General features: G+C 31.8%; 1 protein-coding gene across 5 annotated transcripts in view; it reads right to left on the bottom strand.

Annotated features, from left to right (window-relative positions):
- Positions 1-483: 483 nt before the first annotated feature.
- The window catches only part of LOC113518371 (large proline-rich protein bag6), a 28125-nt gene continuing 1435 nt past the window's right edge, over positions 484-27173 (bottom strand). Inside the window, exons 3-23 of one of the 5 annotated variants that reach the window (XM_031911369.2) lie at positions 25441-25558; positions 24585-24754; positions 23974-24120; positions 22782-22862; positions 15340-15413; positions 14622-14763; positions 14132-14314; positions 12755-13169; positions 12160-12450; positions 11469-11741; positions 10332-10458; positions 9859-9964; positions 8393-8473; positions 7695-7901; positions 6759-6992; positions 5887-6033; positions 5455-5771; positions 4947-5022; positions 4396-4585; positions 3806-3971; positions 484-3269 (exon numbers count right to left, since the gene is read on the bottom strand). In XM_031911369.2, the coding sequence (XP_031767229.2) occupies positions 3221-3269; positions 3806-3971; positions 4396-4585; positions 4947-5022; positions 5455-5771; positions 5887-6033; positions 6759-6992; positions 7695-7901; positions 8393-8473; positions 9859-9964; positions 10332-10458; positions 11469-11741; positions 12160-12450; positions 12755-13169; positions 14132-14314; positions 14622-14763; positions 15340-15413; positions 22782-22862; positions 23974-24120; positions 24585-24754; positions 25441-25558 (3594 nt within the window). In that variant the 3' untranslated portion in view covers positions 484-3220. Of the gene's footprint in view, positions 3270-3805; positions 3972-4395; positions 4586-4946; positions 5023-5454; positions 5772-5886; positions 6034-6758; positions 6993-7694; positions 7902-8392; positions 8474-9858; positions 9965-10331; positions 10459-11468; positions 11742-12159; positions 12451-12754; positions 13170-14131; positions 14315-14621; positions 14773-15339; positions 15414-22781; positions 22863-23973; positions 24121-24584; positions 24755-25440; positions 25559-27173 lie in introns of all 5 variants that reach the window. The other 4 variants (XM_031911372.2, XM_026903262.3, XM_031911371.2 and 1 more) reach the window with 4 other exon arrangements.

The raw sequence follows: 27173 nt of genomic DNA on the forward strand, positions 1-27173 counted from the left end.
AACTTCACTCTCGAAGTTCGCTTGATCATATATGTAACTAGCCAAGGAAACATTTAAATGCATGTTGTCGAATTATATGCAGTGGTGGTCATATAATTAGAAACACTTTTTATAAATAAAGAAAGTAGAACTTAAACGTACAAATAAATAATAATAATAAATAAATTCTTTAATAAAGGCATCCAGGGCCCACAAAATTTTAACAATATCAATTTGGTACAAATTGATATTGTTAAAATTTTGTGGGTAATGTAGGTATATATAATATTGAAACTACACTTGTGTAGTGGGATTTATATTGTTTTTCTAATAAATGATAAATCGTTGGACATATTGTTGTCCTATTTATTATTTAATTTTAAAATAAAAACGATTGGAGTGAATCTTACATAATGTCAAGGACCGTTGCTAGTGTTTCTAATTATACAACCACCACTATATAAATATGAAAAGGAACGTAAATAAAAAAAATAAACGAATAGGTAAGATATAAATAAAAGTTGTTTTTTTTTTACAATTATTTACTTACAGTGTGAGCAGTAGTGAAATTATCGCAAGAGACCAATCAGTCTACAATAATATAATGCTTATATGCTAAAACATAAATATTAATAATCCCAAAGTGCCTACAAGTTCTATACTACAGGATTTTGACACTTATTCTAAAACTTTGACATCAACTACAATTTTTTAATGTTTTGGATATGAATATAATTGTTTGTGGAAGTATTATGCCAAGATAATTCGTACAATTATATTACAATCGGCAACGAATGTTACAATTAGTGTAAAACTCTCTAACCTCGCCTCTCTCAAGTTTTCGAGCTTGATAAATTTAGCTAAAAATCAAGAGTCTACAAGCTTCCAACATATTTCTGTTACAAATATATTCAGTAAAAAAAAGGAACTCTGAACCATATTTTGAAAATAGTCTTTGACAAATACAAAAATGAGGCTATTACAACAATAAATATTGTGATTGGATTAGCTTACCTCGGAAAGAGATTTTTTCTACTAAACCCAATATAGTAACAAAGAATTTATCACCTATTGATTATTTTTGTTCCTTCAACAAAATAAAGAATGGGTTAAGTTATAATAACATTCCCTAAATATGATATTTGTAGTGAATTTCGAAAAATGTAACAAAAGCAGGCAAAGTTACAGAGTTTGACGGTATCTAGTTTACGCGGGCTTAGTACTAAACATCGCATCATAATGCACCACCAACCGTCATATTTATGCTTAAACATACCTAATTATTATAAGGTGAATAATATAAGTACAAATAAAAAAAATGCTAAGCACTAAACCTGAATAAACTAAATAAGTATAACAGATAAAATAAGTAATGAAATAAACGCCTAATAATTTTATAAATATAAGTAAAAAAGTTAATTTTTAATATAATTTTACTGGAATTTAGACCATCTAGTCGAAATCATTCCAGATATAAATGTGTATAAATTTATTTATAAAAAAAGTCTTTAGGTTTGTCTAGTATTTACTTGTATTATTCAATATCAAATGTAAAACAATGGAGCTTGCGTTTAAAATTCTATTTCAATTAAAAACTGTCAACGTGTCATTTAAAAGCTAAGACATTCTCTTGTGAATAAATAAACCCTCAGAGTGGTGGTTTTGATCATTTACTTCACAAGCATCTTTCGATATCTCGTAATATGTATACAAAAATGCTAAAATAAAAACCTCGATGTAAGAAGACGGTTAAAAGTATCAAAGCTATTGAAAATAATCACTCAGTTTTTAAGAAGAACAATTTTATTAAGGTTTGTTGCTATTTATAACGTCCTAAATGCACAATCAAGACGCTACTACTCTCGATGTCGATTTATTAATAGGACCCTAATATCGTTTGATACCATTAAATTAAAGATAAAGTGTCGCAACACATAAATCACACATTCAAAATTAACTCTCTTATTATAAATATTTTTAATACTAAATATATTAAATAGTAGATGTCTTCATGTGTATTCCCTGAATTGTTAATTATAGAGAAAGTGGCAAACAAATACATAATTTGTTACACACTAATCACTGTTAATTACAATATTAAAACTTTATGTGAACAACAAGTCTTAATCTATTAAAAAAAAAATATTTTATTGGACAAATCAAAATATCAAAATAATACAAAAATGCAAAGAACTAAATAAACAATTAAAATATAGATAATAAAATAATGTTTAGGGCTATAATTATAAAAATAGTAATAATTATTAAAACTGTCGGACTGAATTGATTAAAATTGTAATAATTATAATAATGGTCATCAGGTGTTACTGTAAAATCCTATACAACTAAGGGCAATTTTTCAAATTAGTAATTTGAAAGATTGAAGTTTCTCTTATCGTATATCGCAAAATTAAAGTCAGTAGGTACTTTATGTAAATAATTGTTATATGAATATATAATTGACCTATTTACTGAGATACAGTAAAATACAACAAATTTAAAATGTCATAACGCTTTAAATAATTTATTTCTTTAAAATGTCTTTTTATAATGTACAGATGTATATAAGTGAGATGCATTGATTTTCTTATAATGATAAGAAAACAATACAATGGTATAACTCGATATATCCACAAGATAATATGGATAATATTATGACGGAACCCTCGTACAATAATAGGCAAGTACTATCCAAACAGTTTGTTGGATGAGCCAAATAGCGAGTACTAGTTAAAAGTGTTTAAATATACTTAAATACACTGCTAAATTACATTAACTAGAGTTATTCTAATATGATAACAACAAGATTCACATCAACTTTTACACCCTTGATGACAACAAACATCTATATTATTTTACTCATACTTTCAGTTATAAACATATAACTATTACTAATAGGTGTATACCCAAAATACATAGATTTGCAATATTGTATGAAGCTAATGTTCTATGTATTACAATCCTTTGTATAAGAGAATTTAATAAACATAATACTATGTATTAGCTACATAAAGAATATATAACAAATATTAAATTCTGCAATAATTAGCAATGTCATAGTTAGTACTGTTGAATGAAGCCTTGTTACTCACTTTATCAAATATTTGCATTACAAAATGGTGAATTATTTACTGCAAACCTTTAGCCTGATAACAGTAACCAAACGAAAAACATGTTTTTGAATGACGATATTTTATATAACGACTATCAACTCTTCAATTAGTATCCAAATTATTATAATTTAAGCATTTTCTTTACTTTCAGTTTCAGGTTGCTCTGGCGTATTTGACCTGCAATAACAAACAAAATGATCATAAAATATATGTAACTAACACTGTAAAACTGAACTTAACAGCCAACACAAAAGTTTTCACCGTACATAACAATACATTGTATTATCACAGTGTAAGAAATCTTGATACAGAAGTTCAGTCGAGTTAAGTCGAGTGTCAAAACCAATCGCGTTAAGCAATTTTACGTGGTTAGATATCACGAAAACAATGTTATGAATGATAAATTGGATGATAGATATCATGCACATAAACTGTTTTGTTTTTATGCTTGGCATATTTTGAAAACAATTTATGCATACTAAATTATTTTAATAAAATTGTTTAAAATAATAAATATATTCACAATTATAATTCACAATAAGTAGTCAGAGATATTTGTCGATTTTTATAGTTACGGTGGAACGTAACAGTCAATATACCCACATTTCGCCGACCATATTAATATTAAACGTGATAGTGTGCGACCGCATCGCTCTCACCTAAAATTATTTCAAAATATCAGATAGAGCATACAGATAAAAGTAGATTATTACTTAGGTGCATTGAGGAATCTTGCAGCGGAAGTGTATCGTAGTGGATCGTAATCTTCAGAACTTGAGGCGCGGGCCCGAGCCATGTTACGCATGTGCTCTCGAAACGCGATGCGAATAGAACTGTCATCCATAGTTGAAGTACGCTCTGATGCCTCGCGAACACTCTCTGTATATATAACAAAATAATATATTGCACTAAATGATACACCTCTTCTTACTCAGTGAAGTCTTCAAGTGTTGTCTATTTTGTATGAGAAATACAATAAAGGGCATTCCATTTTTATATTTTTATGTCCGAAACCCTCAATGTGCGAGGTTAACTCGCACCTGGCCGAATTTTTTGACAAGAAACAATATTTCTTAAATTAGGAACACATTAGTTGTTTATCTGATATTTCAAATATGGAACTACAGATCCTTATATCAATATTAGCATCGTGTGTATGGTAATATTTTGTTCTTAAAGGAATCCATGCCCAGCAGATGGAAGTCGATAAGTTGTCATTAAAATGATTATAATATGATCAGAAATTTCATATGGAATGCGTTGGTTGGGTCAAACAGGTATCTTATTTAGGTGATAAACATACCATTCATGAACCCATCAAGCGTAGTGGGCGGCCGATTCTGTCTGATGCAGCGACGTTTCCTCGACGGCATTCCGGATAAGTAAGCGTCACTGTACGCCTCTTCTGAATCGTTTCTCTGTGTCTGTTGGTCACGAGTGAACACTGGCACCCATTCCTCGCCCCAGTGTTGCACAATAACTACTGGTGGCACCTAATAAAATTTTAATAAAAATTACAGAGATTCCCTAGTGACCCATTCTATGACATTAAATGGTATGCACGAAAAGATGTATAAAAATTATAGCGTATTGTTTTTAGAACAGATACAGTAGGAAAGATGCCTTTGTATCCGCATCCAACTGTGCCAACTCAGGCAGTTTGACATAAATGTACTGTTTTGGTGAAAATATTTACCGAAGTAAGGAATAGAAATATTTAATCAAATAAAATTATTTTTTATAATTAAATTATTTTATGCATTTCTGGCCTAATTGGGAAAGCAGCTGTATTTATTTATCAGTCTCTGTAAATCTTCAAAACAGTTCCTATCGATATATAAATGATATACTCACGAATCTTATATTAGACGGTGAGCTGGGTGCTGATTGAGTAGACGTCACTGTTTCTGTTCTCTCTAACCTTGAAGTCCTGTAATATTTATTTAAGTAATTATATATCAATAATATACAATGGGTAAATACATTTATAAAACAAAATTCTTTGATAATACATTAGTTATTAATGTAAAATGCGTAAATTTGAAAAGTGATAACGAAAATAACTTTATAAATATACTGTTACCATATACCGTTATTATGTACTTTAATTATGACTCCCATTTTTTACATATTTGTTACTAACATGATACTTTGGTATAAACTTCTTTAAAATTTGGGCATCCATAAAAATACGTACATCTAAATGAATTCCATAACAAAATACATGATATAATAGTGTATAATTTTGAAAAAGTAAGCCGGCGAACAAGCATCTACTTTGTTTTATATTATTTAAAGATTAGCTAGTAATTTCCACTTTCCATCGTGTACATCATTCCAAATTCTAAGCTAGTATGATTACCTTGGTAAATTAGATACACTGCGAGATATCGATGGTTGATTCAATGACGCGGTGGTCTCAGATGTGGACGTTTCTGATTTAGTGCCTGACGTCGATGCAACAACAGATTCGACTACGGTCGGTACTTCAGGTGTAATTTCTGTTGGCTCATCGGTCGTAGGAGGCGGTACAGATTCTACGACCGCCGGAGTTAGAGGAGGGGTGGTATGCATTGGTTCATTGGTGGCATGTATTGATTCATTGGTATCAGTGGTCTGCAATGCGGATGGAGGAGATACTTCCATTGGAGTCGGATCTTCGATTGACTCTAATGATGACTAAAATACAGAGAAAGTTATTATTAGAATTAAGTTGATAATTACAATATTATAATTCATTATAATTGATTTTTTATACTTGACATATTTAGTAAATAATTGTGGAAATACATACTGTAGTAGCAACTCCATTCTTCCGTCGTATAAACGGTCGAATCACGCTGGTGGAGTATAGAGTGTCCGCTACGCCATTCAGGTTGACAGTACTAAGATTGAGTAACATCTCTTGCGTATTTATATCACAGTGTTGAACTATCCGCTCCTAAACATATAATTGCTAATTTGTTATTTTATTCCATAAAACAACAACTGCTTAACAAATTATCATATAACTAACACGAAAGTAAAACCTACTCATATTTAAAGTTAACTACACAAAAAAAATCTAGTACTGTAATGAGACCTTTATATGAAATCATTGAAGAAGGCTTGCATATTTGATATTTCATAATACATTAGATAACTTAGATCTTTTTAGTTAAAGACACTTTATCTGTCCTTGACCTCGGGCCACATAGGCATGGCTTATATTATTACGCTAATATTAAGTGATAATAAGTTATATTTTAATTAAATATCTCAATCATACCGACAAAGTCGCCCGTAAAGACTAATATAAATAATAATATATACTCATAACTGTAATCCTAAATAAGGATGACAGACATTTGTTTATTATTAATATATCCACATCTTACCCTATATATCTGTAAATAACGTTTTATAAATTAAGGGATAACCTTAAGACTTTCAAATGAAATCGAACTACCAAAATATACCATCATATCCACTATTAAAAAAAAAGATTGGATACATTTTACACCAAAGCTTGGCACAGCTGCTATCTGTCATTTTATAAGAATACCAAAATGGCGGGCTTGCTAAATCGAAAGAAAACCCCAATACGGAAAAAATATAACCAATCACGTTTTACAAAATGCATATTTATCGATAAACAAAAAAAATCTGTCTTTTGTTGCCACTTACCAAGAACGATCTGAAGATAGAGTGTAATCCTTCAAAGCCATTTATACAGAAATAATTAATCAGCGTACATATTTCGGCAAAAACTCGTGCAAAGACGCCGTAGAAACGGGGAACAAACGTTTCTGAAGTTGAGTCGCACATGACGGACGCAATGACGGCGGGCAAGCGCGAACGGATCAGAGCTCGAATAGAGAGGTACACATCCACGTCAGGCCGTAGCGGGGTCCTGAAATGCTGTTCATAAAAATTACATTTTAATTTCATCTTATAACAGTCTCTAATTACATATTCAATAGAAATTATAACCACGGTAACGTATACAGCACTCCAATTCGTCAGGGAATTAATTTTGTGAAATATTTAGTAAGAAAATGATATATTTTTTTTATACAACTAAGGTGGCGAACAAGCATACGGTCCATCTAATATCAAACGGGTTTACCTAGATTTTACAGATTCTTCTTCTCCTTGGAATATACAGAATAGTGGTCTAATTTTTACTTATACCTCTACTGCATCATCTACACTAACCTCTTTTCTAACATGTTTATTTATCAGCTTTGTAAAATTCTTTATTTATAATTTTAACGATACCGAATTAAATTTTGTAAAATTTCCACTAACTTTTAAACACATTTATATAAATAAGTAAACAGTTATTTGTAGCCAGTACTACTAGAAAGTCTATGTTAATTTCTGTAACCATTTTTGTGTCAAAACAAATCCTGTTCACAACAAAACAATGATAAATGTGTTTTTAATTTCTTTTTAATACACCAAATAAGCTAAAGTTAAAAATGTGTATATTTAGATGTACATAACTTTTTGTATATATGTTAGCCTTCACTGATACAATTGTGCCTCTACTATTGTGGCGTCACAATATAATGCGATACGGCAAATTAACAGTTCGTATTTATAAATTCAATACATTACCATTTCACGAATAAAATCAGCATGTTCACTGACGAGGAAGTCGGCGACTGCTTCAAAAGCATTGTCCCCATCAGTAGAGCCTGATCGTGAAAGCAGTGCATGTATGTAATTGCGGAGCATAAACCTCACGGCCTGGAACTCGTGGGGGATAAGGGCCGGCTCTCCGGATACTGGATGCATCACTTCTGACATGTACAGATGACGAGCCTGTAGTGACAAACCAGTGTATTAGGGCCTGCGTGCGTGCTTTATATTTAATATTGTCTCTGGTTAAAATATATTGTAATCAGAACTTATTAAAAATCGCCATGTGTTTTCATCGTTTGTATATTTCTTCACTTATACTAGCAACAGTCACTTTACAATTAAACATGGGAAGTATGTCTCCATTAAACCCCTACTATGTCATTTATTGGTGGTAACAGGTACTAACTAAATACAATCACGAATGATAACAATTTGCCGGAGAATATATACTGAGATCAATGTTCCTTTTTTATATATTAGTGAAGTCACTACCGTTATGTTTATATTTATGTAATTAATAACACAATTTATTTCTCGATGATTCAATACAAAATCGTCGTATAAGTGAAACGCCACGACGATTTTGTATTGAAATTTGTATTGTATTGAAACGTATGAAACACTAGTGATTTTAGGATACATATTATTTTATGAAGTTATTTAATACTTACAACAGAGACCATAAATGCATTCAGCCAAGATTCTTGCGATGGTGGGCTACTAAGCAACTGCACCAGAAGCTCCATGTGCTCCTATAGAAACATATAAACTGTATGTAAGAATAATAAAACAACATAGAACACAAATTTACACAGCATGTCATTTAGAGCAAATGAGGAAAAATCTCAATTTAATTTTTCGAAGTCATAAGAGAATACACCATTATATAGCAGAACGAGTCCGTAGCAAATCTTCGTCAGGCACGATGCGCGGACGCGGACAAAAATCTCTCTTCGAATACTCCCTTACTGTTTCCAATGTTATAAATACTATCATGTAGAATATAAGTGACATTAGCGCTACCAGTATTATAGTTGTGTAAAGCACTTGTCACGCAATCTTTGTTTCAATAACACCCATAATATAGTACCAAACGTAAATTTAAAATTAGTACAAATTACCTCAGATATCATTATTGATTTTGTAACGTACGATTACGTAAACAAGGACGAATGAAAAAATGAAAAAAAGGCGTGATATCCTCACGCATATTTACGGCAATACAACAACCGGCACCAATGCAACAATATGGGAAAACCGCTACCAATTGACGAAAATGCTTTATTTAATTCAAAAATAACTTTAATTTAATTTTTAATTGCCTCAGGAAAAGAATATGCATCGCTAAAGAAAAAATATGCTGTTTTGTGCATGTTATTGGAAGATACGAACTGTAAATTTATTAAAAATTTATCGTTACAAAAACGGGCTTAAATTACGAAAAATTGTGTTCAAAACTTGGTGAAAATTGTGATCCAAAAAAAAATTTCAAGTACAAGACTTATATTTTTTTAAATCGAAGATAGTTATGACTAAGCAAGAACTGTGAATTCGGACTAAAAAAAATTTTAATATTAACCCAATTGATAACATACAAGGCCTAGATGAGAGAAAAAATATTGACGAATTCATCGATAACCTTCAAAGAAGCAATGCAATGGTGTCGGACAGCGAAACGAATTACCGAACAGGCAGCAGCGTCACAGACTAGAATACCCAAAAGAAACTAGAAATATGCTGGGACAAAAGCACAACTACAACCAAGCAATATGTACGCGAACGGTATACTGAGCCGTCGGCATGTACAGAGTGTAATTTAAAATGAAACGAAATCTTATTTTCGTAAATACATAACCGTAGTTTAAATAAGTTACAGTACTAATATTAATATTATAATTTTCAATGAGCTAGTTTTAGTTGTGGTTTTAGATCTTGACAAATAAAAATAAATAAGAAGGGTTGGCCCACTGTATGCCGGCGCACACACGGCATGTGGGCATGTTGTGGATATATTAATATAAAATTGTATTATATGATAGTAGTTCAATAAAACACTTGTCATAGAATCGTCGTTTCAATAACACGTATAATCATAATGTTTTCTTATTAGTCAATACTCGTATATTTAACGTTTTACCTCAGTGATATTATTCTGCCGCTGCATCAGCAATTCTATACTTTGTGCGGCGGCGCGCTCTGCTCTCAAACGTTCCTGAGCCGCGATTTGTTGCTGATGTTCCTCCCTACACATACATCGTTTATGTAATTGAAAATTATAATTATGTATATAACAATAGAGGAGTTTACAATGATCTTACTTTACCTACCCTGTACTGTAAGGAATTAGAGGAGTGTAGCGAAAATCCTATATTTAAAGGTACGCAACTTCCTGTAAATGCCGCTACAAATATTATTGTATTTAAACAATAATATGATATTTTCCAGAACCTCACTAATTTTAACTGAATAACAAACCAACAAATATACAATGTTAATGAAAACTTAACCTTACTGATTGTCTACAAACACGATATTTTCTTTTCTTTTCATTTTATCTATCTATGATGATACAACAATATATAGAATTACCTTAATATGTTAAAATATTACCTGCGAATTATTAAGTGATGGCGAGCATGCAAACTATCGCAATGAAGAAATCTGTCGTAAATCAAGTTCGCCAAAGATACAGCCTGAGCACGAGTGGTTGTAGTAGCTCGACGCAAGTGAAAACTGGCTGCAATATAACACTCAATATTATTATTTGTCTGTAAATCTCTATTAACAATATAAATTGCATAAAATATGATATATAAATATCATATTTTATGCAATTTATATTTTATTAAATAAAATACGTATTGATTTTATATAATATAGTAATTATATAAAATCAATACGTATTTTATTTAAGATGTAATTTTACACAATATTTAATTTAAGACCAAACAACATAATACATAGTCTTTTTAATTAAATTTAGCTCAGTTTTTTTAGCTGAATGTTTTATGTTGCTGAACAAAATGGGATTAACAAATATGTATTAAGTATACGTCTAATGTATATCACAAACATAAATTGATTCTACTGTACAATGCGAATGAAGCGAAACATTTGCCGTATAAAAGCATTGAAATTGCACCATACAGTTCGATTTATTGAAGAGCATCTAGGCAGCCTAAACCTAGTTACTCCAAGTAAGAGAAAAATCGGCCCACAAATACTTATCAATGTTAATCTAAAGGTTCTTGCCATGTTTCCTTATGAAATCCACACTGGCGTCTTTGTTGACACTTGTGCCTTTAATATATTGTTAGCTGTTCGAAATATTTTTTACCAATTGTCATACACCTAACTTGAGCCAATTTTGATAAGGTTTGCAGCACCAAACCTTAAAATTATTTTTCTACGAAACTATGATTGATATTTGAATAAAACTAAAGCGAAATGGAAGCTCCTAACTAGCTTTACACTATACGAGTATATATTATAATTTTCCAAATAATTATATGGTCGCAAAAATATTGAAAAATAGGGGTGTTTTAGTGGCTATTCTATCCTATATAATACATAACAACTGCACACATCTACGCGACTGTTACGTATTATAGTTAGATATGTACTGAATATATGTATTTTTTGTCGGTGTACCCCAAGAACTAGTATATAATTTTAAATTTTAATATATTTAATTTTTTTTTTTATTTATTGCAATTCGGTTCATGAGTTAAACATTACGGTACTTACGTTGCCTAGGCTGAGTATTCTGAGACCCTTGTTCTTGGTTACCGGCAGTACCCTGCGTAGTTGGAAATTGCTGTTGTCCAGCTGACTGCCCAGTTTGGTTCTGTCCTGCTGGTCCCTGAGCTTGGGCTTGGGCTTGAGCTTGGGCTTGTGCTTGCATTGGAGCTGCAACCCCCTCTACTCCAGGTACTAAGCCCTGCCGTATGACGGACGAAACGATATTCTGCAGAAGATCAGCGTTCATTGGTCCACCCCATGCCATCGGCGCAAGATAAACTGTAACAAGAAACTCTATTACCTAAGACATGGGTAAGGCGTATGAATTTTTTTCTATTTGGTATAGATATACCAAATACAAAAAAATACTATAGATATAGTAGGAATAGCTTTTTTAATCGGTTTTTGTATTAACAAGAGTATTGTACTGTACTGTAGCTTTATTTGTAATGAAATTTAGGGTAAAGATAATAAGCTATAACATTATTTAGTAAAGATGTATCGGTGAATTTTAATTAAGTCACGAATTAACAAATAAATATTTAAAAAAAACTTTTATTAACGCATATGTAAAGTCAAACTTCTTAAGTACTAGTTTCATATAATTGATGACATCAAGTGATAACTTATTCAATGTACGTATAGATTTTTTAACAATGCTTGAAATTGCAAATAAAATATGGTTTAAACAAAATACCTCCACCATCCCCTTGAGGCAGTCCTCCGGTGACAGTCGCCGTCGCGTTTATGGCACTAGCCGCGGCCGCTCCTATAAGTGGTCCCATATTAACTCCACTTCCCGTTCCAACGCCATTTCCAAGACCTACTCCAATTCCTGCGCCGAAGCCAGCAGAACTGGCCCCATTAGCAGCGCCAGGAGCCACATTACCAATAGCTCCTGGCTGCGGAATTTCTTCCATACTCATAACAACCTCGACACCACCGAGGCCCCCAGTCTGACCCATTCCTCGAAACAAATTCTCAAATTCTGCAACAAATAAACGTTAAGACTATACTCTACAATCTTAATAAAAAATATACCAAAACAGCAATTAAAAAGAAATACTAAGGTAAAAGTCTGATCATACAGTAAGTAGATAAAAATTAAGTTAATGATTATTTACTTAATAAATAAAACATTCAACACTTCAGGTACTAAACACCTAAAGTTCTAAGGACATTGACATTTCACCTTTGACGCAGTTAGATCCACAAGGGTTGGAGTTAGATCACCAAGGGTTGGAGTTAGATCCACAAGAGCAACGGACCGCTTGAATTGTGAAAGATCTTACCAAGAAGCACTTGACGACGATTGGCCTGACCTTGCTGACTTTGATTCGGAGGCTGAGCTTGATTTTGATTCGGTTGTTGTTGGCTGTTGTTCGAAGCCGCGCTTGTCAGATCATTGAGAAGGGCATTCTCGATAGGTAATGCTATAGGCACCCTGGTCTCTATCTCTACTTGATAACTGAGGTCTGGTTGTATATTTATATTGACAGTCGGTTGGGTAGTATTCCTACCGGCTTGTGCGGAAGGCTGGCCGCCTTGAGTCGCCTGACCGTTGGTATTAACTTGAGCTGACGGTGTAACGCCGGTGGCAGTCTGAGGAGTAGGAGTGGAGCCCCCGTTCCCTTCACCACTAGTGGCTGTCGAGTTCGGTTGCGCTGCTTGATGGCGACGGTTAGATTGTATCACATTTATGTGTGCCTGTTGTGTAAATAACAATAAGTAAATGGTTACAAAAATTAGTACTAACCTCAATATTGGTTAAAAAGAAGAATCATCTAATTAAAGATAAAGAAGAATAATCTAATCAATTTAGAATTACGAGAATATAGTTTGCTCACGATACGATATATCGTATGCAATATGCAAATTATGCACTTTATTATTCTTCTTATATTAAAGTCAGATTATTTTATGCAAAGATGTTTCATAAACACATGAAGCCTATAGAATGAGATATTCATTTCACATTCCATGAACAAAAAAAATTTAAGTTTCTTTTTTTGTTGTTGCACATAACATTTTAATATTTGCAATTAACTGGATGGTGGAGTGATTTTTCCTAGAAATATCGTTGGATATTTCTAGGAAAAATCACTAAATGTAAATTGTAACAAACATTTCCTGGTTTCACCATCAGGAAAAGTTTGACATTCCTTTTTTGTCTAATTTTTGTTTAGAAATATAATTAAACCTAAATTTCTTTTTAAGAGATTATAAATTTATAATTTAAGTAATCGTTTACGTAATCTAAACTAATATGTAATAAATAAACAGTTATTTTCCTTGTTTGTAATGGATTAACTCATATTCTAACTCATAAAATAGTTAACCTATATTAATAATTGTTTTGCCTACAGAAAGTTACATTATCAAAAAGTAACGCAAACTGTATTTTGTTTTTAAAAAACTAAACATATATACTTGTTCGAAGTCAAGGTAAAATAACGTATAATCGCATATCTGTCAATATCTTCAGCATTCAGCAGGATTAATACAACTCCTTGTGTTTTAGGTAATATTTCTAAAACTTTTTATAATTTATGTAGTTAGTTACAGCAACTAGATTCTAATATTATCAAGGATGTATTAAAATACTAACAAAATATAACAAATACACTGTATATATGTATATTGAAATTATCAGTAATTATGGTAAATACCTGCACAGGTATTGGGGGGCGCGTTACAACTGCTTCAGAAGTAAGACGCGGGTTCCGTTGACCAACTTGAAAGTGGATATCGCTAATAGCATGGTAAGCGTGTGAAAAGCTATGTATTACATCTGACGTCATATCCACCAAACGCTGGGCATTCTCCCTCTCTTCTTCAGTGTACTGCGGTGGCTATTAATAAGAAAAATAAACAATTATATAGAGATGTGGAATAGAATATCATAACAATATACAAATATTTCGTTTTTGTGTAAAAAACATTTTTTTTTTTTTATATAATTAACAACTGACACAAAGACTTAATTTAATCTCATGTTATTTTGCAAATACAAAGCTAAACTCCCATATAACACCGGTCTACACGATTTCTATATTTAGCAAAATAACTGACTAAATATGAAATACGAGTATTTATAACCATAAAATATTATTTTCTTATTAATTTTTCTAATTATAGAATACTTAATATCTCTTTTACCTCGGGGCTATTAACAGCTTTAAGCATCCTTATGTAATTGTCCCGAAAGGGCGCGAACTGTATTTGAAGCTGATCCAACTCTTCCAGAAGATATCCGAGGTCGCGAGGGCGCGAGTGTCGTGCACGTAGCGCTCTTATAGCCCTGTAATTCCTTATATGTGGGAAAACGGCACAGAGAAAAACAATCAATTACAGCAATTAAAAGAAAAAGAATAATTTACATTGAAATTTTTTATAATCGATTATTAATTTTTTTTTGTTTTCAGTATTTTTCTCAATTATTCATATATCATTAAACTTGCAAATTGCAAAATCAAATTCAGAAGAATAACTGTGCTTCAGTCTACCTAATATTAGCGTGTAAACTCAAATTCATCCACAAAATTAAAGTACAGTAGAATTTCAATTATCCGAATCAAATAAAACCAAGGGTATTCCGTATAATCGAAAATCCGGATAATCGATTTCAAAGTCAAATCAAACAATAATTAAATTTTAATATATTTTTATTATTTAAAATGTTTTTCGTACGTCATTTAAACGTAATCAAAGCCGTGAAGAATAAATCCGGCTAGTCGAATATTCAGATAATTAGAGCCGTGAAGAATAAGTCCGAATAGCCGAACATTCGGATAATCGCGAATCTACTATACAGAAATTTTAAATTTTTATGCCTAAACTTAATCAATTGCCAATAGTAATAACAAAGCAAACTCACCGCCGGCGAACATTTTGAGGTCTATTTGTAGTTTCCGGAACTTCTTCGCCATGGTCATGCGAGGCATGTTCACCCTGTGACCAATTATATAAAATTTTAATTATCATGTGAACAAATTATATCTTACTAATAAAATATTAGTATACAATAAAAGTACTAATATACATTAGTATTTTATAACAATCATTCACATTACAAAATTAATAATAATGCGTTAAGTATTATTTATTTTATATAATCCTTCACAAAATAATTGATTCTTTTCCAGAAATAAAAACGGGAAAAAATATATTAAGTTTAAGTTATTTCTACTGATTTAAAAAAAAAAACATTGTAAATATTGACAATTCTATATATCTATATACACTCGAGAGCAATGAATCCGGGTCACTTAAAAAAACCTATAAATCTCGGAAAATAAGAATGCTATCTTAATGAAATAAATGGTGTATAATAGACAATATAATACCCTTTAAATGAAAGTAATAAAATTTATAAATCATTGCATTTTATTTATTAAAAATTACATAAAGAAAAAAAAACTGCTGATCTCGCCTTAAAACAAAAATAGGATACATCATTTTTGTACAACAAAATGATTTTCTTGAATTTTAATACTTTGTGTTTGGTGACCCGCATTCATTGCTCTCAAGTGTATATAGTATCAGTTTTATAAATAAGTAACGAATGCCAAACGTTAGTAAATTGGAAATAAGGCTAAACTTACACAAAAATGTATAATATTAAAAAATTTCGATTATTAAGTGTCAGGAGACTGAAGAGTTAAATATATAAAAAAAATCTAAATTAAACATAACATTGACTCCATTTTCAAAACTACGTCAAAACATGTCATAAACCTATTTTAGCTAAACTGTCTTGTCTTTTTTCTTTTGCACTAAATTCTCAATTTGAAAGAAAGTGACAAAATACTTCAATAGCTATAATAGCTTTGTATTCCTGTTTTAGCCTTTATGAATAAGAAAGCGGAAGTATATTCTAATCTAACCTCGTCTCATCAAACATATACAAAAAAAAAAATAAAAAATGAATTGCAGGTATGTTGAATTCAAAGAGAAAATAATCTATCTGATCATATAATGCGTCCGTAGTGTACCAAAAATTATTACACTGTCATCAAAAACTAATTGCTTCCCAACAAAATGATAAGATAATATTACTTACCAGTTTATCAATAATAATGCAGATCTGATGACGAGTAACGGTTCTTTAAGGATTTTCTATGCTACTGTGCATAGTTTAACAAAGCCAGGCAAATTACAAGAACTTTAACACGAGGGCTACACTGAAAATTTTTAGAACTGGCTACTTGAAAGCAATATAATAAAAAAAAAATTTAACATTGTAAAAAATTAAAATTAAAAAATTGTGCGACGTATAATAGAGACAGACAAAAGAGTGACCTAACAGCAGATCCGGGCAAGCTTAGGGATTGGTATGAGTCAATTGCACAAAATCCTCCATGAACATTTGGCGGTCAGGAAGCTTTGTGCCCGGTGGATACCTCATAATTTGACCGAGGCTCAAAAACTCCGTCGTGTTGATTGGTGCCGTGAAATGCATGAAAGATTTAACGGAGGTGACTCAAATTCTGTGTTTAACGTAGTTACAGGAGACGAAAGCTGGATTTACTGTTATGATCCCGAAACTAAAAGACAGTTAACTCAATGGGTGTTTCCTTCCGAGGAGTTGTCAACTAAAGTGAAGAGAGGTCTAAGCGTGGGAAGAAAGATGGTGGCCTCGTTCTTTGGAAGGACAGGTCATTACGCGACAATTGTTTTAGAGGATCGAAAAACAGTTACTTCAAAGTAGTACAGTAACAATTGTTTGCCACGTGTTTTGGAAAAAGTGCGTGAGAAACGACATCGCAGTAGGATCCTCCTTCACCACGACAATGCTTCGTCGCACACCGTCAGGCAAACGATCGATTATTTGGCGACCTCAGACGTAGAACTACTGGGTCATCCGCCTTATAGCATCGACCTCGCACCTTGCGATTGTTATTTATTCCGAAAAATAAAAGAAAAACTTCGAGGAAAACGTTTTATGGACGCCGAGGAAGCGATGGCTACGTTTCAGAAGGCCGTCGAAGAGATCCCCAAGGACGAGTGGGTAAAGTGCTTTTCTTAGTAGTTCTATCGAATGCAGCGATATATGTGATGTGAATGGACACTATTTTGAAAAGATAAAATAAAGGTAAAAACTTGCTAATTTAATCAGTTTTTTATTTTCTAAGGACTTTCAGTTTGACCCTCGTATATATTGCTAACTACACACATAAAAAGTGTCTAGGGATCAAGTATGTTTTACAGAATCACCGCAATTGATGAATATTATTCTAACTTTTTTATTGATCATTATTCATTATTTTTAATGATTTTCAATATTAGAACAACAACTGTCAATTAGGATGCAAATGAAAAGTATGCAATAGCGTTTTTACAAAACCATTACAATTTCTGCATCGAAACTGAAAAAAAAATCGTTATGAAGCAACGATATCATTTGATACAACAAGAGATGATGAGAGCCGTCAGAATGCTGCACAGTCTACCATTAAATGAAATTTCGAATTCTCGAACTCAATTATGTGTTTTTGTTTATACCGAAATCAGCCCAGTAAATCAAGCTTAATACTTATCTATGAGTTCACATAGAAATGTTCTTTCTTGTTGTTGGTATAACATATAAACTGGAACGTATTAATTTTCAAGATTTTTCGGAAGTACTATTTGCAACAACTTGAGCCGAGAAAGAAAGATACAAACAAATAAAATTTTAAAACGATCATACTCTTGAAAAGCTTACTACTTACATAATAAATGTCTACAAAATAGCACTTAAAATAGCAAAAGAAAGCCCTATTTAATATCTGGAGACCTATAACTGTCCTTACGGTGTTCTCAAAGATATTTGAAAAAATACAGACGTTAAACTAAATTTCTTAAAGATATCAAATTCCTATTTAAGAAACAATACACCTAACAGCATTAATAAAAGACACTTTCTGCTACGGCAAATCTCATTATATTATATTAAATTTTCTATAGACAATAAACATGCATTAGGTATATTTATAGAACTAGAAAAAAACGTTGGATACAGTTAACCATGCTTTATTGCTAAATAATATATTAGTATATTTTACTTGGGTCGGTATTTAACTATTATGAGAAAAGCACAAAGGGACCTTAATACCATACATACATGGTTCATTCGTAATCTTCTAATTACCAATACATTTAAAGTAAATTACATGGTATTTTTGCTAGAAAGAATAAAAAACTGCAAAATCATCCACCAATTAAAATAAATAATATTAAAATATAAAAAAATATCATTAAAAAATAGTCTAGGTCTTAATGTCCATGATGAAAAATATCATTAAAAAATGACTTAGACAGTCAATAATCATGGACATTACATATAGAAAAATCTGTTCCAAAATATCATCCCTTACAGGATTCCTGAGAAGCATGGCTAGACATTTTCCTGTTTCTACTTTAAAACGCTTTATATTATTCATAATTCACTTATTAAACCTCATATCGATTCCCTAAATGAAATATGGGTCTCTGTTGATAACAGTAACCTGAAAAGTTTGCAAATACCTATTCGTAGAGGACTGTGTCTCATCAATTATGGCATAAAAGAGAAATAAAAAACAAGTATCCGTATTCATATCCGTATCCGCATAGATACCATTTACTCGTATCTACAGATATATATTTTTAACCATTCGACACATCACTACTTCCAATACATCCAACTCGATTTCTTCATACTAAGTGTACTAAATAAATGTAATGGCGTGCACTGTGACATACGAATAGATAAACAGGGATATTAAATAAAAAATATGTGTACAAATAATAGAAACCACACAAAAAAGAATATTAATAGAAAATATTCTCAAATTGATAAAGCTAATCAATATTGACAGTGCATTACAGAACAGAAAAGCTATTATAAATAGAATTAGGCGATTATACTCGACACCCTGACTTGATATTACCAGTTGTTAACATTCGTTGGTCATCCATATTTGAGTGACCAAACTTCAAATTGATAAAAATAGAAAATGGAAATAGAAACAGCCAATCACAAGATGAACTTTATAGCGAAGTGAAACTTTCATCTGTCTGCTGTTACCGAAGCACAGCCATACAAACACTAGTTTACATGACTGTACCTGTATTTATTAAATATGCCAATTTGTAAAAAAATAATCATGTGATATGATATGTATATGAATATAAAAACTTTTTATTTTAATCGAGGCAGATCATTGAAAATACGGTTAACTAATCAATCTAGGTAGATTGGGGATAAAGGATTATTAGTGAACTTTTTTTTTATACAACTTAGAATGGCAAACACATTGACGGCCCACCTAATGGAAAGTGGTAACCGTCGCCTATAGACATGAGCAGTACCATGGACATAACAGAGTATAGTTTCGCCCATGATACCCCCCATGCGTTACCATTCCTGAGGACTCAGATGTTATTCCTCTGTACCCTGTAAATTCACGCCATATCCCACCCTTCAAATCAAATCAAATCATTTATTGCACGAATATGGGTACATACATTAGTTGAAAAATTAGTTCAAACCGAAACAGCCATGCAAACACAACTGCTGCACGTTAGAAACACGAATGGGACAGAGGTACCCAAGCAATCGACTTTTGTACAAAGTCTCCCTCTGGTATATACTAGAGGCCGCATTCTTAGCAATAAACCTTGTCAAATCGATCTCTACACCATCGGCCCTGGAAAACATCATGATTAATTCCTGATGAATCCATAACAATGACCAATTGGCATGATTTTATCCCAAAAATCCAGATAGGTTTGTATTTTGATACATTAGATTCAAATATACTTAGTAAGATGTAGATATATTGGTTGTTCCTTTCATTATGACAGACTAATCAACATATGTTTCTGATAATCATAATAAGCGTTTTAGTTATGAGATTATTTATTACTCATAATAGTCTTTAGCCGCAAATTCGTCCGCGTGACCAGAGTATACTGATTAACAAGGATAAAAAATAGTCAATGCCCTTCTCAATGCAAAATACTACATAAGGAACAAGTTTCATCACGTCACAAACTAATTATCACATTTATAATATTAATAAGGATACCGAGTCCTATCAATTAGCAAGTGGCAAGTAGCACTTCTTTATTTTATACTTCTTTGTATCTATATTATAAAAAGTTTTTGTTTACATTGAGTTCAATAATCAGTTTCTGAGCATTTTTGTTCAACGAAACTGTTCAATCTATTTAACATGGCTTTGTAGGAGTGAACCCAGGTACCGGAAATCGGAGCAGATTGGTATAATAATACCGTCAAGCTATATGACTGCAGAACAAGAGACAGCCGAAATCGCAGATGATGTATTCAATTTTGTTTCTGTTGTTGATGCCAATGATCTGAACAAAACTCAAAAGTGACAACAAAGGACTTTGTTGTCACTTTACCAGTATGCTCTGGACTTCAGCTCCATCCTCATCGACAAGAATAATGTTGTCGGCAAACAGTATACACCAGGGTGCCCCATCCTGTAGATTTGATGTCAAAGCATCCATTATCAACAAAAACAGGTAAAAACTTAAGGACAATCTCTAGTGTAAACCCACGGCCATATTAAACTCATCGGTATTACCAGCAGCCGGCCAAACGTACGTAAGAGATTGACTGTACACAGCCCAAATTAATTCCACATACTACACAGGTACGCCCATTTCATTCAGAGTCCACCACAAAACCGTCCGAGATGCTTTGTCGAACGCCTTTCTAAGTCCACAAATACCATATGAAAGTTCTTATGAGCACGTCTGTACTTTTCACATTACTGACGCAGTAAAAATATGGCTTCTATGGTACTACGATCTGGCATAAAACCACACTAATTATTGTTATCTCACTCTCTTCACACAAATGCTTATCTACAACTCTCTCCTAACCTTTCATACTATATGACATGAGCTTTATTCCTCGGTAATTGTTGCAGTCTTGAAGATCACCCTTATTTCAAAGATATTTTGTAACGAATTTAATACACCATTCGTCAGTTCGTGCAACAACCTACTAAGTTCCATACTTCTACTGGTATTCCATTTTTTACCAGAGGGAGACTGTACAAAAGTCGATTGCTTGGGTACCTCTGTCCCATTCTTGTTTCAACCGTGAAGCAGTTGTGTTTGCATGGCTGTGTTTCGGTTTGAAGGGTGGAATATGACGTGAATTTACTGGGTACAGAGGAATAACACCTAAGTCCTCAGGAATGGCCACGCATAGGGGTATCATGGGCGAAACAGTTATGTCCATGATACTGCTCATGTTTATAAGCGACGGTTACCGTTTCCTATCAGGTGGGCCGTCAGCTTGTTTGCCATTCTAAGTTGTATAAAAAAAAATCCATCTGGCCCAACAGCTTTCCTACTCTCCATACTGTTTTATCTTCCATACCATTCATATCGATCATCTTATTCATACAACTATATACAACTTCTGTCTTAAATCTACTTGCATACTCTTTGCATCCTAACATACGCTATCTACTTTTGGATGGGAGCCGACTTTTGTTTTATACACTGGTCAAATCAAATATGTTATGTATTGCCGGCACATCGACCCGTCTCAATCTCAGGCCGAGTTCTAGCAATCGCGCCGAACTACTTCTAACATCGGCAAACGGAATAAAGGTGCTGGATGTCGGGCGTGCAGTGGATAAAAAATACAAATTTATCTTTATATGTGTGTAAAATATATGTTAGTGATCTGTTTCATTGGTTTTCTTACTTCTGAGATACATGCGGATGTAAGTAGAGGGCAAAAATATTTAATAAATAATATATAAATCAAATCGTAATATAATCAATACTACGTACATTCACAAAATATTAAGGTGTATTTTACCATATTTTGTACTTTTTGTATTTAATTTTTGTTCCTTATCATGATGGCAAAGTAGTTAGTAATATATATAATTGATGTTTGTTTCTGAGGAGGGGGGCCTGGTGATCTAAGACACAGGCAGCTCGCTGCCCAATTTAGACGCCAGTCTCCCACAACTGTGTGTAGCTTTATATTATTGTTGCCAATTAATGTATAATATGGTTGTGGTGGAAAAATTATAAATCTAAAAATACATATTACCATTTTTGAAAATGGTTAATAGTTTATTGTGATACAACCCGCCCGCTTATTTTATAACTCTCCTGCTCTTTCTGTTCTGTGTATGACTGTTATAAAAATATTGGTTCTATATGACAGTAACTAAGCTAAAGTTTTGAAAATATTCATAATATGCATAAAATGGTAAAAAGCACAATTATTTTAAGCGATATATTCGGATTCATACGGTTAGGCTGTAAGATGTTTGATGTGGTATATTACGTTACCTCTTCTTGCGTAGCAGATACATGTTCATTATCCATTGATTCTACTTGGGCTTCACTGCTAGCTGGTGCACCAGAATTCTCCTACAGTAGGTACAGTAACAACATAAACATCTACTAATAATTTAACTATGTGATATCAATACAACTACGGCGTCTTGCATAACAACTATAATATTCATTTTAATTTAACTGAATATTAATTGCTATGAAAATTCTGTAAGTTAAAGCTCAGCGTATACTGCCTATTATATATTCTTTGCGAGTATTTGTGCACAAAAACCAATGTGCAACTACCACAAACAGAACATATATTTTGTTATAATATACAAATTGAAATTGACAAATAAACTAGTAGCACACATGATGAAAAATAGTAACCGGCACCTAAAGACATGAACACCATCTTGGACATCACCGCCGATGGTACAGCGAGCACAGCAGTTCTGTGACAGAAACACGAGTGAGACAAAGCTAATGGAAACATTTGAAACCAAAACGATAGAAATTTTACATGTATTTTCTAACAGATATATTTACATGTATCGACATCTGCATTTGCAGAAACATCTCAAAATATTTCTTTTGAGATAAATTATAATTATATCTGCATTGATTATGATGACTGTTGGTCAAAATACTTTACATTCCTAAAATATGTATGCAAAACGTTTGTAGTTTTATTCTGACTCAAGACAGACACATTCTACATAGTAAATTCATGCATAAACAAATAGTATGACTAATATAGCAAGCAAATAATTCATGCATATTTTTAACTCCTATGCTTATAAATAATGTGCGGATGGCATTATATGAAATAAAATAGGTATATTTTAAAAATTTTAATATTAAAATCTGTGTCAAATGTGAACTTAATATTTAAAAGTAAATGCAATGTGTCCGAAACAACAAATTTCGAATTTTCTTATAGCAATACATTTGAAATCAGTTATAATTTCATTTGGTATTTCGTCATACGTATGCATATACTTTTATACATATATCGACTTAAAATCGATACATATCTAATTTATTTAAATCGTGATTTTCAAACTGATTCTGTGATACCATTATATTTGGTTCAGTCATTTTTTCACAAATCCTACCTTAATAATTTTAAATATACTTTGTATAAAATTCAATAACAATAAAACTAAAGTTAAGAATATATATATCGATCAATCCACAATACCTCTTCTTCGTGATGACCTCGAAGACATGCGAGAGTAGACTTTATTTCAGCAATCATACGGCGAATGAATTCTAGTCGCCCAGTTGTCGGAGAAAGAGACATTGCATGCTGCTGCTCGACAACAAAGTCCGGAGGACCAGATAACGCCTGTAAAATATAGGTTAAGTTCTTAATATTAAATAATATTTGCAATGGCAGAACAACACTAAAACATTCATAACATATATTTTTGGTTTTACCTAATGGTTAGCTGATAGAGAATTCCATATGATATTAAGCTCGCAATTTGTACAAAGTTGTATTGTGCAACAAAGAATAAATAAATCATTCCATTTTTCTATATAATGTACTTTTCAGCATTCATGTAAGTGGTTTTCAAGAATGGGTATTGTTATTTTACATATTGTATATTAGATAAAGTTATACCTTTTTTGAGTATATGAACTGCATACAGTGTGAGACTTGTTTGTTGTTTAATAGAGCAAAATAAAAAACAAGATATTCTACTGATAATAAAAAACAAGAAGATAGCAACAAGACAACAATGAATTACCCCAACTGATGATTCCAACTCGCAAATATAACAATGTAAAAATGAGATATTTACTTACCACCATGAGCCGTCTAATTTGTTGTTGCATGGCAGTGTTGCCCTCCGCATTCGTGGCGTTAGTCGGAGCGGTTGTTGCGGATGAATTATTTGTTGCGGAATAGGCAGTATTCCGGAATTCCGGACTTGGTGGAGCCCGCTGCACAAGATGGATGACCTTCCCATTAACATCTGTAACCACAATCATCGAAAATCAAATATCATCTGAACAATAAAATATTAATAATTTTATTAAGATCTTATAAGCTACCGTACATGAAGATATAAGTAGATACAAAAATATAGACTACAAATGTAAAAGACATACATTATCCTACATATGTGCCCTAGCAAACATTATAGCTTACAAGCACTGTATAAATACTAGTGCTACAACAGACTAATAATAGGTCTTACTAATTACAGATTATATTTACAATTTTTATAGAGTTATATATTTAACTAGTTTTTTGCCCGCTACTTCATATATGTGGATTTCAGAAATAGGAAATCCAATTAAATAGACCAGTTCTAAATGGCATATCAAAATGAAACATACACCAGATTTTAAGTTAGACCTTTTGGAACACAGCAGTAAAACCGCATGCAATTTGGCGCAGTAGTTTTACGTTATAAAATGAACACCAAACAAATAGGCAGACTGACAGACGAAAACAATATTTCTAAAAATTGTAATATTGGCATCTGCTGGTCTTATTAAAACCCCACATAATTTTTTCTTTAATATCTTCTAGGTACAAACATTATTTAGTTACAATTTTATTATATTACATAGTTTTTAATTCATTTTTAATAGCTGAAACACCAAGAACCACAACCTATAATACAAGCATAATGATTAAAAAATTGATGCATACCATATTCAGAGAGTTTTTTCTCATCTTGTAATACTCGACCACAAAAAATTAAACGTTGCAAGTTAATATCTATTCCCAACTGTTCTAGGACTTTTTCTTTGAGCTGCTGCACAGTGATCTAAGGAAAAATAGAAACATACACATAAAAAGTTCTGGTCAAAAAATAATTTTGTTTAAATAACTAATCAGAGCTAGAACTAAGGCTGTAAAGCTAGTGATAAACACATTTAAATATTTTGTTATATATATATATATATATATATATATATATATATATATATATATATATATATATATATATATATATATATATATATATATAATAGAAAAAAACGCACAGCTCTATACTAACAGAGAAACTCATAATTACTTGTTAAGTAATATGTAGGGCACACTGAAAGTTATGCATAGCTTATGAATGTAGAAATCAAACTATATTTATTGTTTTTTAGTAGAAGAACTCTTCTTTAAATTTTAAAACAATTTATCAATGGTTATAGTTAAGCAAAGTCTTTAGCACCATTCAAACCCAGCCCTCTTTGGTTCCAGTGTCAGTTCATGCACTCATATTAATTCAAGGACAACTGTTTCCTAACTTATAATACCTACCTGTGAAATACATCCCCAAAATTATTTCACAAGTTTTTTAAACAACATCAACATAGTGGTCACCTTTTAGAATTTTATATTTTAAAATATTTATCATTCAATATTCAAACAGTTGTGACAAGTCAGAAATGCAAAACTGTTACTTTATCCCTTGTATAGATTTAAGCATTTGCATAAAGATTTTATTAAAATTTAAACATTCGCAATTTCACACATAGTTAAACTTATTTTTAAGACTTAAACGCAATGCATATTTAGGTAAAAAAAAAAAACAGAAATCGCATAACATATGTCCATGCAATTATTCCCTACCAAGTATCAGGCGTAGCATTATGTAAAATTATGAAAAGCATGTGAATCCTTAATAATAGCACAGCAATATGTAAGGGGTAGCATCAAATCAAAATATATTCTAAATAATAAATATTGGTAACTTAAACAAGTTTTGTTATGGGCTAAATTCAAGCTTTACAATATTTCTGCTAAGATGTAAATCAGAACATTTTGGTTTTTGTCATCAAGCAGGTGTGTTTATAAGTCATATTTCAGTTTGAAATACATATGGCAGTATGCATATCTAACTTCATAATATAAGGGTTAACACTTAGTCCTTAGAAATGAGAAATACTATGAATTGAGTTGTACAGACATCAGTGATATTCAGAATGCTGTTCATGTTTGTATGTGAAGATTACCACTTAAGGTGGAGTGTCAGCTTGTTGCCTTTTTACATTGTATAAAATAAATATTGACCACATTAAAAGGCTATTCAGTTTCCAAAAATTACACAATACATTTTATTAAGTTATAATGACACAGCGCACACTTTTCTTATACATTCGCCAATTTTAGCTATATACAACCATTTATATACTAATGTTTCAAAAGTGTATTTTATTACAAATAGTTTAATTAGAACAAATTATAATCTAAATTTATAAAGTAATACTGGTGAAAAGCTTATATTGCTTTGACAATATGTTGATATGATAATAAAAGCATGAATAGTTGAATCTTATATAATAATTTATGGTGCATGAACCAAACAATATTATTGAATTTTCTATTTAGTTAGTTATCTAGTTAGCAGTTTTGAATGTATTTATGTTAAATTGTACTACCAG

This window comes from Galleria mellonella, unplaced genomic scaffold, assembly GCF_026898425.1.
Source record: "Galleria mellonella isolate WM207_F2 unplaced genomic scaffold, CSIRO_AGI_GalMel_v1 utg33, whole genome shotgun sequence".
Lineage (NCBI taxonomy): Eukaryota > Metazoa > Arthropoda > Insecta > Lepidoptera > Pyralidae > Galleria > Galleria mellonella.